Source organism: Chiroxiphia lanceolata, chromosome Z (assembly GCF_009829145.1).
Source record: "Chiroxiphia lanceolata isolate bChiLan1 chromosome Z, bChiLan1.pri, whole genome shotgun sequence".
Classification (NCBI taxonomy): domain Eukaryota; kingdom Metazoa; phylum Chordata; class Aves; order Passeriformes; family Pipridae; genus Chiroxiphia; species Chiroxiphia lanceolata.
The window spans coordinates 67,051,241-67,063,988 of record NC_045671.1 but is presented as its reverse complement, the minus strand read 5'-3'; the positions used below and the strand labels follow the sequence as shown (position 1 = coordinate 67,063,988).

Below are 12,748 nucleotides of genomic sequence, written 5' to 3'. Positions count from 1 at the left end.
ATGTAGTACTCACCAATCCTTAGCATAACTGTACTGAAATACGAAACAGAAAGCGGTCTTAACACAGCTATTTTTGCCAAAAATTTACTAGGACGAAAATTATACATAAAAAAATGCTGTCAAACAAGACCACCCCCTCAAAAAGCAAAAAGACCCCCACTCAAACAACCCTCTCCCACAACAAACCCCAAACCCATTTTTCAGCACTCAGTCAGGCGGAAAGAGCAGCCTGCTTCACCTTTCCTGGAACTGTGTATCTCCTTAAAGGTGGATTTACAACTCTGAGCTGTCAGAGGGCTTCCCAGCTGACTGTTACTGTTTCCATATATATTAAAATCTAGTAATTCTCAGCCTGGATATAGCAGTTGGTCAGTGTCAGAATTTAATTTCTTCTACACTTGCAAACAGCTATAAATTCTCTACTTCTATAAAGTCTAAAGTTTTTCTACTTCTTTCAAAGAGAAGCCAAAGCTTGAAACCCTCAAATGACTATGCTTGTTGGTTCTGCTATAACATACCTACTTTAAACGTCTGAACTCCTTTTCACAATACCATTTCAGAATGTTTCTCCTGTTTTCAGAGATGTCAGCCAGAAAAAGGATTCCTAATCTGCAAGTCCTTGTGCCACCTCCACATAAATTACTTTTACCTAAGGAGTTCATTTTCCAAGCCTATATGCAGCAGGACAAAGTACAGACAAAGACTTTTGATGAAATATAAGGTTCTGAATACACGAATTTTTGTAGTCATGGTACACGTAATAATCAAAACATTTGCTTCATGATAGGTGATATTAATACATTGTCCTCATACTCCTTAGTGCCATCCTCACAAAGCACATGCTTGCCACTGCTACACACAAGTTCTGTTCACAAAGTATCGCAGGTACATGCCTTGATTCTGCAGACCATCTTTATCACCTCAATGCCATGTAGGGAAGATCCAATGTGAGAACATTACACTGGCACCTCTCCCCCATGGCCACGTAGGAGCAGGTCTTTCTGTGTGTTGATTGAAGTGCCTCCATGTTCACCAGAGCTCATCCATTTTCCAGAAGGGGTTATTTGTTGTGTGCTTTGTTTATTTTTCTCCCAACAACCTTTCAGCCACTGCCCAGCAAACTGGTCTCAGTCAGCCATTTGTTTTCTACAATCCAGAGGCCAAGGCCAGCACAGATCATCCCAGGTTAGGGCCTGCATGCAGTGCCCCTTCCACATCTTTGATTAAGTGCACTTTCAAGGCAAATGACTAAACTTGTTCAGTTGGCCTCCAAGTTGATGTTTCATGTTAGTGACAAACACAGGACAGGAAAGAGAAGGGAACAGATGCCATCCATCATCTATCAATGCATCCCTCCCAAAAGTCTTGAACACTCAGACTATCCAGGATCTAATGCTGTACTTCACATATCTACCCTGGACACAATCAGAGGAATGGCAAAATGTTGAGGTTTTGTAACTATGGCTAGAAAGAACATTAATACACAAGTTCTGACCCTTGGAGCAGGACACATTTAATTTGCCTCCCTCTTCTGCCAAATCCAGCCACCTTTGTTAGGGGTCTTATTTATCAAAATGAAACACAGCTAACAGGAAACCCTAGAAGGACTCAGGCAGTCATTCAGACTCCAAATTAATGTTTAAACTGGCTGCATTTGTCAAAGCTATTTTCAAAGACCTGTGGTTTCCTCTTAACAGAATGCAAGATCACCAGAGTGGACTGTGAGCTCCTACAGCTATTGATTCCTGCTCTATACAAGCCCATTCTATGACACCCCATGCACATATGATACTATTTTCTATCAGGCACATTTAGTAATAGTAGCTTGAGGCATCAGTAACATCAAGCAAAGAAAATTCCAACCTATCAATAAAAGTGCAGTGATCAAAAGAGGTCAACAAAGATTTGGGGAACGCTCACAGGAGTACATCCCAGTAGGTTGTCTTTAAAACTCTGAAGACAAAGAGTACAGCTCAGTTACCAGACCAAGTTGACAAATTCAAAACCATAGCTCTAGCTAAAAAGTTAGCCAGCAGATACAAGACCAAAAAGACAACCAACCCCCAGAAAATAAAATAGAAGCTGAGATTCTGGTTGGTTTATCCCTCTATTATATATTAACTTAGTTGCAACCTTCACTGTTGATGTATAGTCTTTGTTCTTCCACAGTCTTAAAAAAAAAAAAAAAGTCTGACAAATATTATCATATTAAATACAAGTTTAAGTGGATATTTGCATATACAAAAGAATTATTTGCATATACTGTCACAGGAAGAAACCAAGGAACACACCTATATGTTTAATTTCACAGGTATCTCTATCTGACTAAAAAACACATTTTAAAGGGAACAAACAAGAAAGAAACAAATGAGAACTTACCACACTGAAATAATCAGAGTAAACCCTTTTTGAACTGAAAACACAGAAGATCTAACTATCTTTAAAACAGCAACTTCAGCACAAAACTGTTTGCTATTTCACTGATTTAGTGACTATGATGATCAAGGACACACTGTTCTAGAAGAATCCAAGAGGAATTACGATCAACAACATGTAGCAAATAAACCTAAAAGATCTCTCCTGCCCACCAAGTCCTTTGGGAGATTTATTATGGGAGACTCATTTGTGGTGGGGTGGGGGGCTTCGTCTTTTGGGGGGGGAAAGATCTGTTATTAATAAATATTATTATTTTATCAATATATAGAATCATAGAATGGTTTGGGTTGGAAGGGTCCTTAAAGACCACCTAGTGTCAACCCTCCTGCCACAGGCAGGTATACAGTTGAATAAATATATAAAGACAGATCATATATTGGCCTTTTTGACCTCTTTTGACCTTTGTGATCAACAGTTAAGTCCAGCAATACCACAGACAAGAATATGTCACTGTCAACAGAGATACAGAAGACAACAGCACTTAGAAACTGTGAATATGTCTACACCATAGTTAACTGACACAATTTAACACAATGTAATGAAAATTCCTCATCCTCTTTGAAAATTCTTACTCAGAAAAGTCACTAGCTACAGTACAAGTCACTCTGTATTATTACAGAAACACAGAATGGCCTGGGTTGGAAGGGACCTCAACAATCATCTAGTTCCAACCCCCCTGCCATAAGCAGTGACTCCTTCCACTAGACCAGGTTGTTCAGAGCCCCATTTAACCTTGCCTTGAACACTCTCAGGGATGGGTCAGCCACAGATTTTCCGGGCAATCTGTTCCAGTACTTCAGCACTCTCACAGTAACATCTAATATCCTAGAATCTAATCTAAACCTACCTTCTTTCAGTTTGAAGCCATTCCCTCTCATCCTGTCACTACACGACCTCGTAAAAAAGTCTCTTGTAGGATCCTTTCAGGTACTGGAAGGCTGCAATTAGATCATCTGGGAACCTTCTCTTCTCCAGGCTCAACAAACCCAATTCTCTCAGCCCTTCCTCACAGGAGAGGTGCTCCATCCCTCTAATCAACTTGGTGGTCAATACCAACTAACAATATTAGATGTTTTGTTGCTGTTGTTGTTATATTTGATTGTTGTTATGAAATTAAATCTTTAAGAAATACCGAATTTCTCTCCTTGTCCCCAAGCAACCTCCAGGTCTCACATCCCAGACAGGCCCTGGGCAGATGTTTCTTTAAAAATTACATTTTCATTTAATGTTCAGGTAACTACACATCAGAAATATCTCTGATGTTGAAGCCTGGACAAAGCTCAGCCTGCATACAGCAGCACTGTGAAGTTTTGTCTTGATTTGTTTTGCAAATGAATAAAGACTTGCACTTATGTTTTCCTCCATGAAGCACTGAATTCCAGAACCTGTTGGGTTCTCCCTGTAGCCTTGGAAAACCTGCTGATACAGTGATCTGTACATAGTTGGATTCCTGAAAGTATCAGGAAAAATAAATCAAGGATTTTTAATATCCTGCTAACAAGTCAGAAATTTAGGACATGATTCTAGAGGACTACTCAACAGATAAAATGTGTATAGAGCCTTTCCTTCTACTCCTAAATTTGAGTATTAGAAAGGGCTGCATCAGCTCTGACCCTGTAAGAAAATACAGGCCTCATTCAGAACAATGATTTCCAGAGTATGATACATTTCTTGTCCAAAAGGTAACTGAAACACAAATGAGGAAATGTCTAACTTTCTGAGACAGTTGTGAACTGGTAGTGAGGTGATGGGGAAAGAAAAAAATACCTCATTCAGGTTTACACACTGATCTTTAAAACTAGATTTGGAACATTTGTGACTTTTCTTGAAGATTTAAAACCATCTTTTGTTCCTTTGGGTTTTCTGGTTTTGTTTTGTTTTAAACCCTGCAAGATTAAAATAGATCTTTAAATATTTCAGAAGAACAGAGATCTGAATTCCAGGAAGGCAGTCTGCTCACAGACAGTCCTCCTGTAGTTCCCTTCAGTAGCCTTTAGTCATAAATAAACATATATCATGTTGTAAATTTTGAGTAGCTGAAGTCCCCCCATGGTCACTACTGCTCACACATAAAGCCTGTAAAATGCTTTTAAATCCTCTGGGAATACAGCTACTGATAACCCAATATCTAGTATTTTTGCAAAGCCACATGGAAAGAAAACAAGAATTCAGGCATTACTATTTGACACCAATGTATGGAATTTGGGTACAGAAACAAAAGAGATCTGCAGGTTTCTTTTCATCTGGACCAAATAGACTGTAGCTACTTTTCAGAGTCAAATATTAACAATAAAATAACTTAAAAATGGCATTTCATCCTTCCAATGGAAAACATCCCAAGTACTTGCAGCCATGAATGGTTTTGTTAGTTTTTCAGCTAAAACTGTAGTCAGGAAATCTGAATGACTGCCCCGGTAAATGAGGGGGAAGCAGTGGCTCTTGTCTATCTGGACTTCAGTAAAGGCCTTTGACATTTGTCTCTCATAAAATCCTCATGCACAAGCTGTCGATGTAAAGGTTGGCTGAGCAGTGAGGTGGATTGAATTCTGGCTCAACACTACAGAGGGTAGTGACCCATAGCACAAAGTCTAGTGCTATGGGTGCACCAGTGAAGTGGTGTACTCCATGGGTCAATATCAGTTTTAGTCCTGTTTAACATCTTCATTAGTGACACGGGTGATGAAGGAAGAGTGCACCTTCAGCCAGTTTGCAAAGGACACCACACTGAGAGGAATGGCTGAGATACGAGTGACCAGAGGGGCCTCTGCAGCCTGGAGAAACAGACCAACATGAACCTCACGAAGTTCATCAAGAAATGCAGTCGTGCACCTGAGGATGAGCAGCCTCGTGCAACAGCACACGCAGAGGGACATCCAGCTGCAAGGCAGCTTGGCAGAAAAGGAAGTTGAACATAAGTCAGCAACGCGCCCTTCTTGCATAGAAGGTGAATGGCACCTGGGTTGCATTAGGCAAAGCATTGCCAGCAGGTCAAGGGATAGGATCCCTCTCCTCAGCACTGGTAAAGCCACACGTGAAGCGTTGGGTCCAGCTGTGGGATCATCAGTGTAAAAGAGACATGGATATACAAAATCCAGTAAAGGGAGTCCAGCAAAGGGCCAGATGAAGGGAATAGAGCACCCTATGGACAAGTAAAGGATGAGTGAGAGGGGACTGTTCAATCTATACAAGCTCAGGGGGAATCTTATCAACATGTATAAATATCTGAAGGGAAGGTACAAAGAGGATAGAGCCAGGCTCTTTTCAGGGACACACAGTGACACAAAAAGAAGCAATGGGTACAGACTGAAACACAAGAGCTTTCAACTGAACATCAGGAGACGCTTTTTCCACTGTGAAGGTGACCAAGCACTGGCACAGGAGGCCCAGAAAGGTTGCGGAGTCTCCACCCTCGCAGATATTCAAAAGCTGTCTGGACATGGCCCTCAGCAACTGGATCTATGTGGCCCTGTTTGAGCATGGGACTCTAGACAAGCTAATCTCCAGAGATCTCTTCCAACCTCAACCATTCTGCAGTTCTGTGATTCTGTCCTTGCAGTAAAGGCCCCCAGGCCATTCTTAGTCATCACCAAATGTCTTTTGGTAACCATTTCAAAATGTGACTTGGAGTATGTATGGGGAGACAACAGTTAAAGCACTAAGCTCAGACTAACTGCCCTAAGACATATACCAGCCACCTCTCACCACAGGATGCTCAGAACACAGGTTGAAGAGACAGAAAAACACACATGCTTATTCTTGTTGTCCAGCAATAGGACAGGGTCACAAGATAGAGACTGAAGTGTCTATAACTACAGATGCAATCAAACAGACAACAGTTGGACAATGTGAGAAAAGACAAACACACATACTTTTAACAAGAAAAATTTGTCCCGTCTGAGTTTTGTCTAAAACTTTTAAACTCATACCTTGTATCCTTCACCCTCTCAGTCCTAAAGGAATGAGTACTTTGTAACATGCAATGAGCCCAGAAACTCAGCACATGACAGCCCAGATCTGCTGTTTCTAACAGCGATGTGGATCCCTTCAACTTGGGAAGACAGCCCAGCACAGAAACATTTGTCTTGCATGCTCTCCTGTGAAATAGGTGAGGGAACAGATAAAAGTGATGCAGAGACGTTCTTGCTCATTGGGGGCCAAGTGGTCAGAATTCATAGAGATTAGATACACAGGTTGCTTGGAAAGAGGTGGAAACAAGACAAAGGTCCACCACATTGCCCAGTTCCCTTACAGTCATTTGTACTGCAATATTAGCCTTTTTTAAGAATAAGGCCACATGGAATGTGTTCAGTTACTGTACCAGTAAACAGCTCAATAAGCACATTTCAGTTCAGAACAGGCAAGTCAATCTCCTTGTTTGAATCCAGTAGCTAAGGTATGTTTTTTCAATGGGATTGATATGCTTTCTGCAAAGGTATACACTCTTCCAGAAGGCTACCACTCCCTCCTTAAATCTCCATGTGTCTTCCAACTGCTTCATACTCCTTCCTGGTAGTGTTTCTCTGCTTGGATCTCTGTGTCCAGAAGTCTGATAATCTGGATGGTTTCCAAAGCTGAGTGTTCCAAGCTGTGCATACACTGCAGATGCCAGGCATACTTGTAACTGAACAGCCTAACACATCCTTTCAAAAAGCCCTAAAGTACCTGAGCCTGTGGAGTTTCAGCAAATATATGAATATCTTCCTTTTCAGAAGACTGTAATTGTCCCTTAATCATGAGACTGACATGTGAAAAAATGCGTTTCTAGCTGCATTATGACATCATGAGATACGTGAAAAAAAATAGTTTGCTGCCTTTGTGCGTAGCCTTGCTCAAGTTTTTCATGCAACCAGACATCATAATGGGTCTGTGCCTATAAACCGATCTAATGGAGATGAAAGCTTAGAGTCAAAAATTTCTTAAACACCTGTGGAAATGGATCTTGCAACTTGCAGTGTCTTCTGCATTCAATATGTGGAACTGTTGCAAAGTTCTGCCTCTACTGTACAGAGAGAGGGCAAAATAATGTTCATTATGAAATAATTATCCTTTAAAGAACAAGAATACTACAATCCCACCTTTTAAATCTTAAGAACTTCCTGCAATGAAGTACGATACAGTTTGTCTTTGAATAGTGTCCCAGGTTCTTCAGCTGCAAAAATCAGGCAGAGAACATTTCGGTTCAAATAAGTAACAGGTGAGAACATAAATATCCTTTTACACAGGCACTGTCTCCTCAATTATTGCTGCTTTCATGGATCTACACACTCCACCATGCCAGACTGAGGACAGTCACTCGGGAAGATTCAGCTCATTGTTTTCAATCTCCAGTTCATTAAGTGGTTTGCCTACTGAGCTGATCTTAAACCAAGTCTCTCATTTATTCTTGCACAAATACCGTAGCTGCTAGGTTGCTGCAGAATACAGCCACATATTGTTTCAACTTGCCTACACTCATTTGCTTGCAACAGAGGAGTTAAGAAGTTAACATCTCCCAAGCCAGCACTAAAGACGGAAGCCAGTAATTTCTTATCTGCTACACTGGAGGAACTGAGCTGCTTCAGCCATGAATTCCAACACAGCCTGCTCCCCCTCGTCTGAAGGTGAGCATCACTGTTAAAGCCCCCAAACTCGACTGACTGTATTACCTAAATAAAAAAAAAATCTACCCAACAATTTGAATTCAGAAACTTCTGGAAATGACGACTCACCTCTGGGCATCTGTTGTAGAGGTTAGTCACTTCACTGTTAAAAGGTGCATGGCAATTTGGGTTTGTCTGCTTCAACTTGAGTTTTTATTACTACCTCTACACATCAAAACTTCTTGCACACCAGATAAATTACATCTGTGCCATTACTTTTACAGCCTATGTCGGGAATCTTGCAGAGTACAATCATGTCTGCCACTGCTTTAAATCTCCATCTCCTTTATTCCCTGAATCAGCTAGACTATAATTTCTTTTCCCCCCTGGCAATTTCAACTAACTAAACTGTCACTATTCATACTCTGCCATTTGCCCTTTATAAGTAAACACACCAAACAAGCACCTTCCTGAATCTCCTTCACATTCCAGTAACTCTTTCAAGACACACAACTCAGTTCTTCAGCCAACTCTTTACTGATGAAACAACAGAAATTATAAAATTGCTTACTGAATTTGTTGAAAACAATACTTCTCACTTCTCCATTAACACATAAAGGAATACAGCACCCTATCCTTGTAAATGAAAACAGAAAAAAACCACCCAACAGATGCTGGAATGGAACTCAAGCAGACAGTATTGGATCATTAAACACTAACGTACTTCTACCAAGTCAGACCTATAGGGCATCTAGATCATTTTCTCATTCCCAAGTTGTTTAGTTGTTTATGCTACAGATTTTTTTCCCTTAAATGTTTTTATCATTTCTGTGAATTCTTCTGAATATCGGACCTTAATAAACCCCTAGTCTCGAGGGGGTTTATTGCTTCTTTACAGTCCCCTGTACTATATCCTTCTTACACAAGTTTTTTTCACTTGCTTTATTTGCTACCAAACTACAGACACTCCATTAACTAAATTCCTCATATTTCTTCCTCAGTGAATCACAGGTGTAGAAGACAAGCAGTTCTCTGCGTGTCTGCTATGACCCTTGCTTACCAAGTTCACCTGTCAGGCTTTATACTTCAGGGCTGTGAAATAATAGAGATTTCACATCCACTGCTGTGAGGAAATAATACAATTAAACAAAAGCATGTGTTGCTTTTCACATCCAAATTCTGTTGTGGGCAGGCACACCTAACTTTTAGAGGCACAAGGACTATTTTACTTCTCAGACATGATAAGACTTCCTACTTGTCACATACAGTTCTCTGCCTCAAAAAGGGAAAATAAATGTGACTACGACTGAAGCTTTTTGCCTGCAAACTTTAAAACCTACAACAAGGGCTTGGGAGCAGCACACAGATTTATGACCACATGAGGTAGCAGGTTACCTAGTAATAAATATATGGTTTCTGCTTTGAAATTTGCTTCAGTAGGTTCTAAAATTGAGAGATGATTAAAAAAAAAAAAATTGAAGTAAAAGGAAGAAATAAACATTTTGCCCCAAGCAGTTGTTTTCGTTGAAAGTGTTTCCCTAAGAGCAGATACCTGGTATCAACCCAGGATATTTAAAGAAGACTGAATATATCATAACATATCATGTAACACAGTGATATGCTAACTTTTAATCAATCACTTCCACAAAAGAAGTTGCTTCCAGTCTGGAACTACACCTAAAAAACCCCAATGTAATAAATTCTAGACTATTAATCTTGTATCATCACTGTCACAAGCTGATTTCTTTGGAATGCCACCTGGACAGATACAAAGTTTATTAAGTTGTCATGAAAGTGTGGCAATGCAATCATGTTACATATTTAAACATGTACACACAGATCAGTTAGACTGATAGCATTCAGCACATACTTGCAATTCTTGTGATGTGACTATTATACTGAAGTTGAAAATGCCAATGAACAAAATTGAGAAATATTTATTTCCAATATAGAAGAAAAACTAAACTATACTCACACCACCAACAGAGGTGGGGGGGATGTGCTGTGCTTACAAAATATTTGATGCTACTTCCCTCTGTAACCTGAGTTCCTGAGTCCAGCACTTTACAATGCTGTGTCTAAAGAATCTGTTAAAATTTGTAGAGAATGACCACTAAAAACCAAGACATTCGCATCTGAGTAAGTAGCTACAGAGTTTGCTTCAGCTACCTGCCAGTTGGAAAGACAGTTATGGAAGTTGTGATGCTCTCGTGACACAGGACTTTGAACTGCCTCACCTTTGGCACTGAACTAGGAGGCAAGAAAGTTATTACTAAATAAATTACAAACTGACTCCTTAAAAACAGACAGCATGACTTGGGATGGCATCAGTTACCTTTTTCTTTTTTTTTTTTTAATATATGACCGTTCCATATCACAAGCAATGGGCCTGAGGCCACAACTTTGGATCACAAGCACGAGGCTTTTCAAGGGACTCTAGCGCTCCCAAAGTACCTCTCTAAAGATTCACATGCTATTCTGCAGGAGCATACCAACCCAAGAGCCTCCGTACCAGTCACGAGGTTGGCAGTGCATTGCGCCGCAGAGCAGGACTGGGCACACCTGTGAACCTGCCCTATAGAAGGGAGGCGAGTTTGAAAGCCAGGAGGACAGGGCACCATCACTTCACGTGCCAGTCTTGCACATGCCCTGCCTGCCCCGAGATACTAAAAAGTGCCAGGCCACCCGGTGAAGGATGACTGAGAACAGCGGCGGCTCCAGATGCAAACAGGAGCTAGTCCCCTCGCCAAAAGTCCTTCCAGGGGCTTACGTAGCCCTAGCCCTACTCCCTAGCCTACAGGTGCGGGAACGGGACCTCAACACTTACCTTATCTTTCACGGCAGAGGGAGCAGCAGTCGCCGGCTGCTTGGAGCCCTTGTGGAGCTTCTTGCCCGCGCCGTCGCTGCCGCCACCGCCGCTCTCCACCTTGATGAGCCGGTGCTTGGGGGAGATGTACTTCACGTCGGGCGGTGTCGCCGGGCGGCGCTCGCTGTGGCTGCGGAAGAGATGCGGGGAGCCGGTGGTGGGAGGCGTGGCGCAGCACGACGAGGAGGAGGAGGAGGAGGAAGCCTTGAGGGCCGCCTCGCCCAGGTCCTCGGGCGCCGAGTAGTCCGGACGGCACATGGCGCGCAGCTTGCGCAGGGACGAGCCGGGCCCGCTGTAGGGGTCCTCGAAGTCGCGGTCCTTCTGGGCGCGGTAGGCGCGGAGCAGGTCGCTGGTGTCGTCGCGCAGGCGGCGGCGCGAAAAGCCAGGCGAGGTGTGGTGGTGGAGGTGGAGGTGCGGCGGCCCCTCGGGGCGGGGCGCGCCGCCGGCACCGTTGCGCTTCTCCCGGTAGTCGGGCCGCGGGGGCTGCGGAGGGCTCTTGGTCTTGCTATTGCCCAGGCTGAAGTACTTGTTCAGCCATTTGGCCATCGTCCTCCCCGGCCGCGGCCTCAGCGCCGCTGCGCGCTGCCCCCGGCGCCCCGCGCCCCAGCGCCGCTGGCCGCCCGCATGGAGGAGCGGCGGGGCGGCGGGGCGGGCCGGGCGCCCCGCTCCGCGCACCCGGCGCTGTCCCGCTGCCCGCGGCTGGAAGGGCTTCACTGAGTCCCCCGGATTCCCGGCGACAGGGAGCCGCTCCCGGCCTGAGCCCGGCCCTCGCCGTAGCTCCGCGCCCGCCCCCGCGGCTCCGGGTCCGCCGCGACCTCAGCCCCGCTGCTCCGCGCTGGCAGCGCAGCCCAGCCTGACCTCAGCACGCACCGGAGAGGCGGGGGACGCATCTGCATGCGGGGCCCGCCCACCGCCGCGGCCGGGCGGGGCCGCGCCAGGTGCCGGGGCGGGCGGAGCGGCCGGGGCGGGGCGGGGCGGGGAGGGACGGGGGGGCCGCGGTGCTCGGTGCGCGCTCCCGCGGGTGGGATCCGCCGCGGCTTCTGCTCCGCGCCCGCCAGCGCGCGGGGGAGTGGCGCTGCCACCGTGAGGAGGCGGGAGGTGCTGTTCCTTTCCTAGGAGCCTCCGTCCGTCCTCTGGGCTATCGCCTGGAGGGGCCGGGATACCTGCACAGTCTGAGCTCTGACTGCTCTACCGCCGCTACCTCTGTGTCCCCGTTCCCCTCCGTGGGGGGTCCAGCTGGCTCCTAAAAGGCCACCGAGCCCTGTTGTTGGCTAGGGCTGATGCTAAGCAAACAGGATATTACATATTTTCTTAGTAGGTACCTTTCCCACGTGCGTTCCTAGGTAGGGCTACAGTAAACCAAGTGCAGAGGTGATACGTGGGTGAATCATGCTGCTCAGTTTGTGCGTTGCCAGGAGAGTTTGTCATCTGGGCCACTACAGTTGCTGCCAGTTAGTATCACACTTTTTTTCTTTCTCCATCTGCCCAAAGGTAAACATATACTATAACAGGTTTCTCCAAGTTCTCTCTGCCCAGCTGTGATAGCCTACCTGTATTTTTAGTTTTCCTCCCAATGCTGATTCGGTCTCTTCTTAGAGAAGGCTGGAGGCATTGCATGGATGTTCAGGTGGAGATAGGAATATCTGCAGACTGATGTCTCCAGGCCCATCTATGGCCTCTGCCACAATAAAAAAAGTTAAGCAAACAAAAGAACTACTCAGGTGATAGCTTTAACCGTGGTGCTTCAATTGTGCATTCTGATCTGTGACAAAAAATTTTGTTGCGATTTTATTCTGTCTACACTGCACAGTGGAATTCTGCTTCACATAAAGAGTTGGAGAAGGCCCTCATAGTTGCATTTTTGGGA

The 12,748-nt window shown here is 44.4% G+C and overlaps 1 protein-coding gene across 3 annotated transcripts in view; it reads right to left on the bottom strand.

The window, feature by feature from the left end:
- The window catches only part of SHB (SH2 domain containing adaptor protein B), an 83,646-nt gene extending 72,174 nt beyond the window's left edge, over positions 1-11,472 (bottom strand). Inside the window, exon 1 of one of the 3 annotated variants that reach the window (XM_032675590.1) lies at positions 10,843-11,472. In XM_032675590.1, the coding sequence (XP_032531481.1) occupies positions 10,843-11,427 (585 nt within the window). In that variant the 5' untranslated portion in view covers positions 11,428-11,472. The remainder of the gene's footprint in view (positions 1-10,842) is intronic. The other 2 variants (XM_032675592.1, XM_032675591.1) reach the window with 2 other exon arrangements.
- Positions 11,473-12,748: the final 1,276 nt, after the last annotated feature.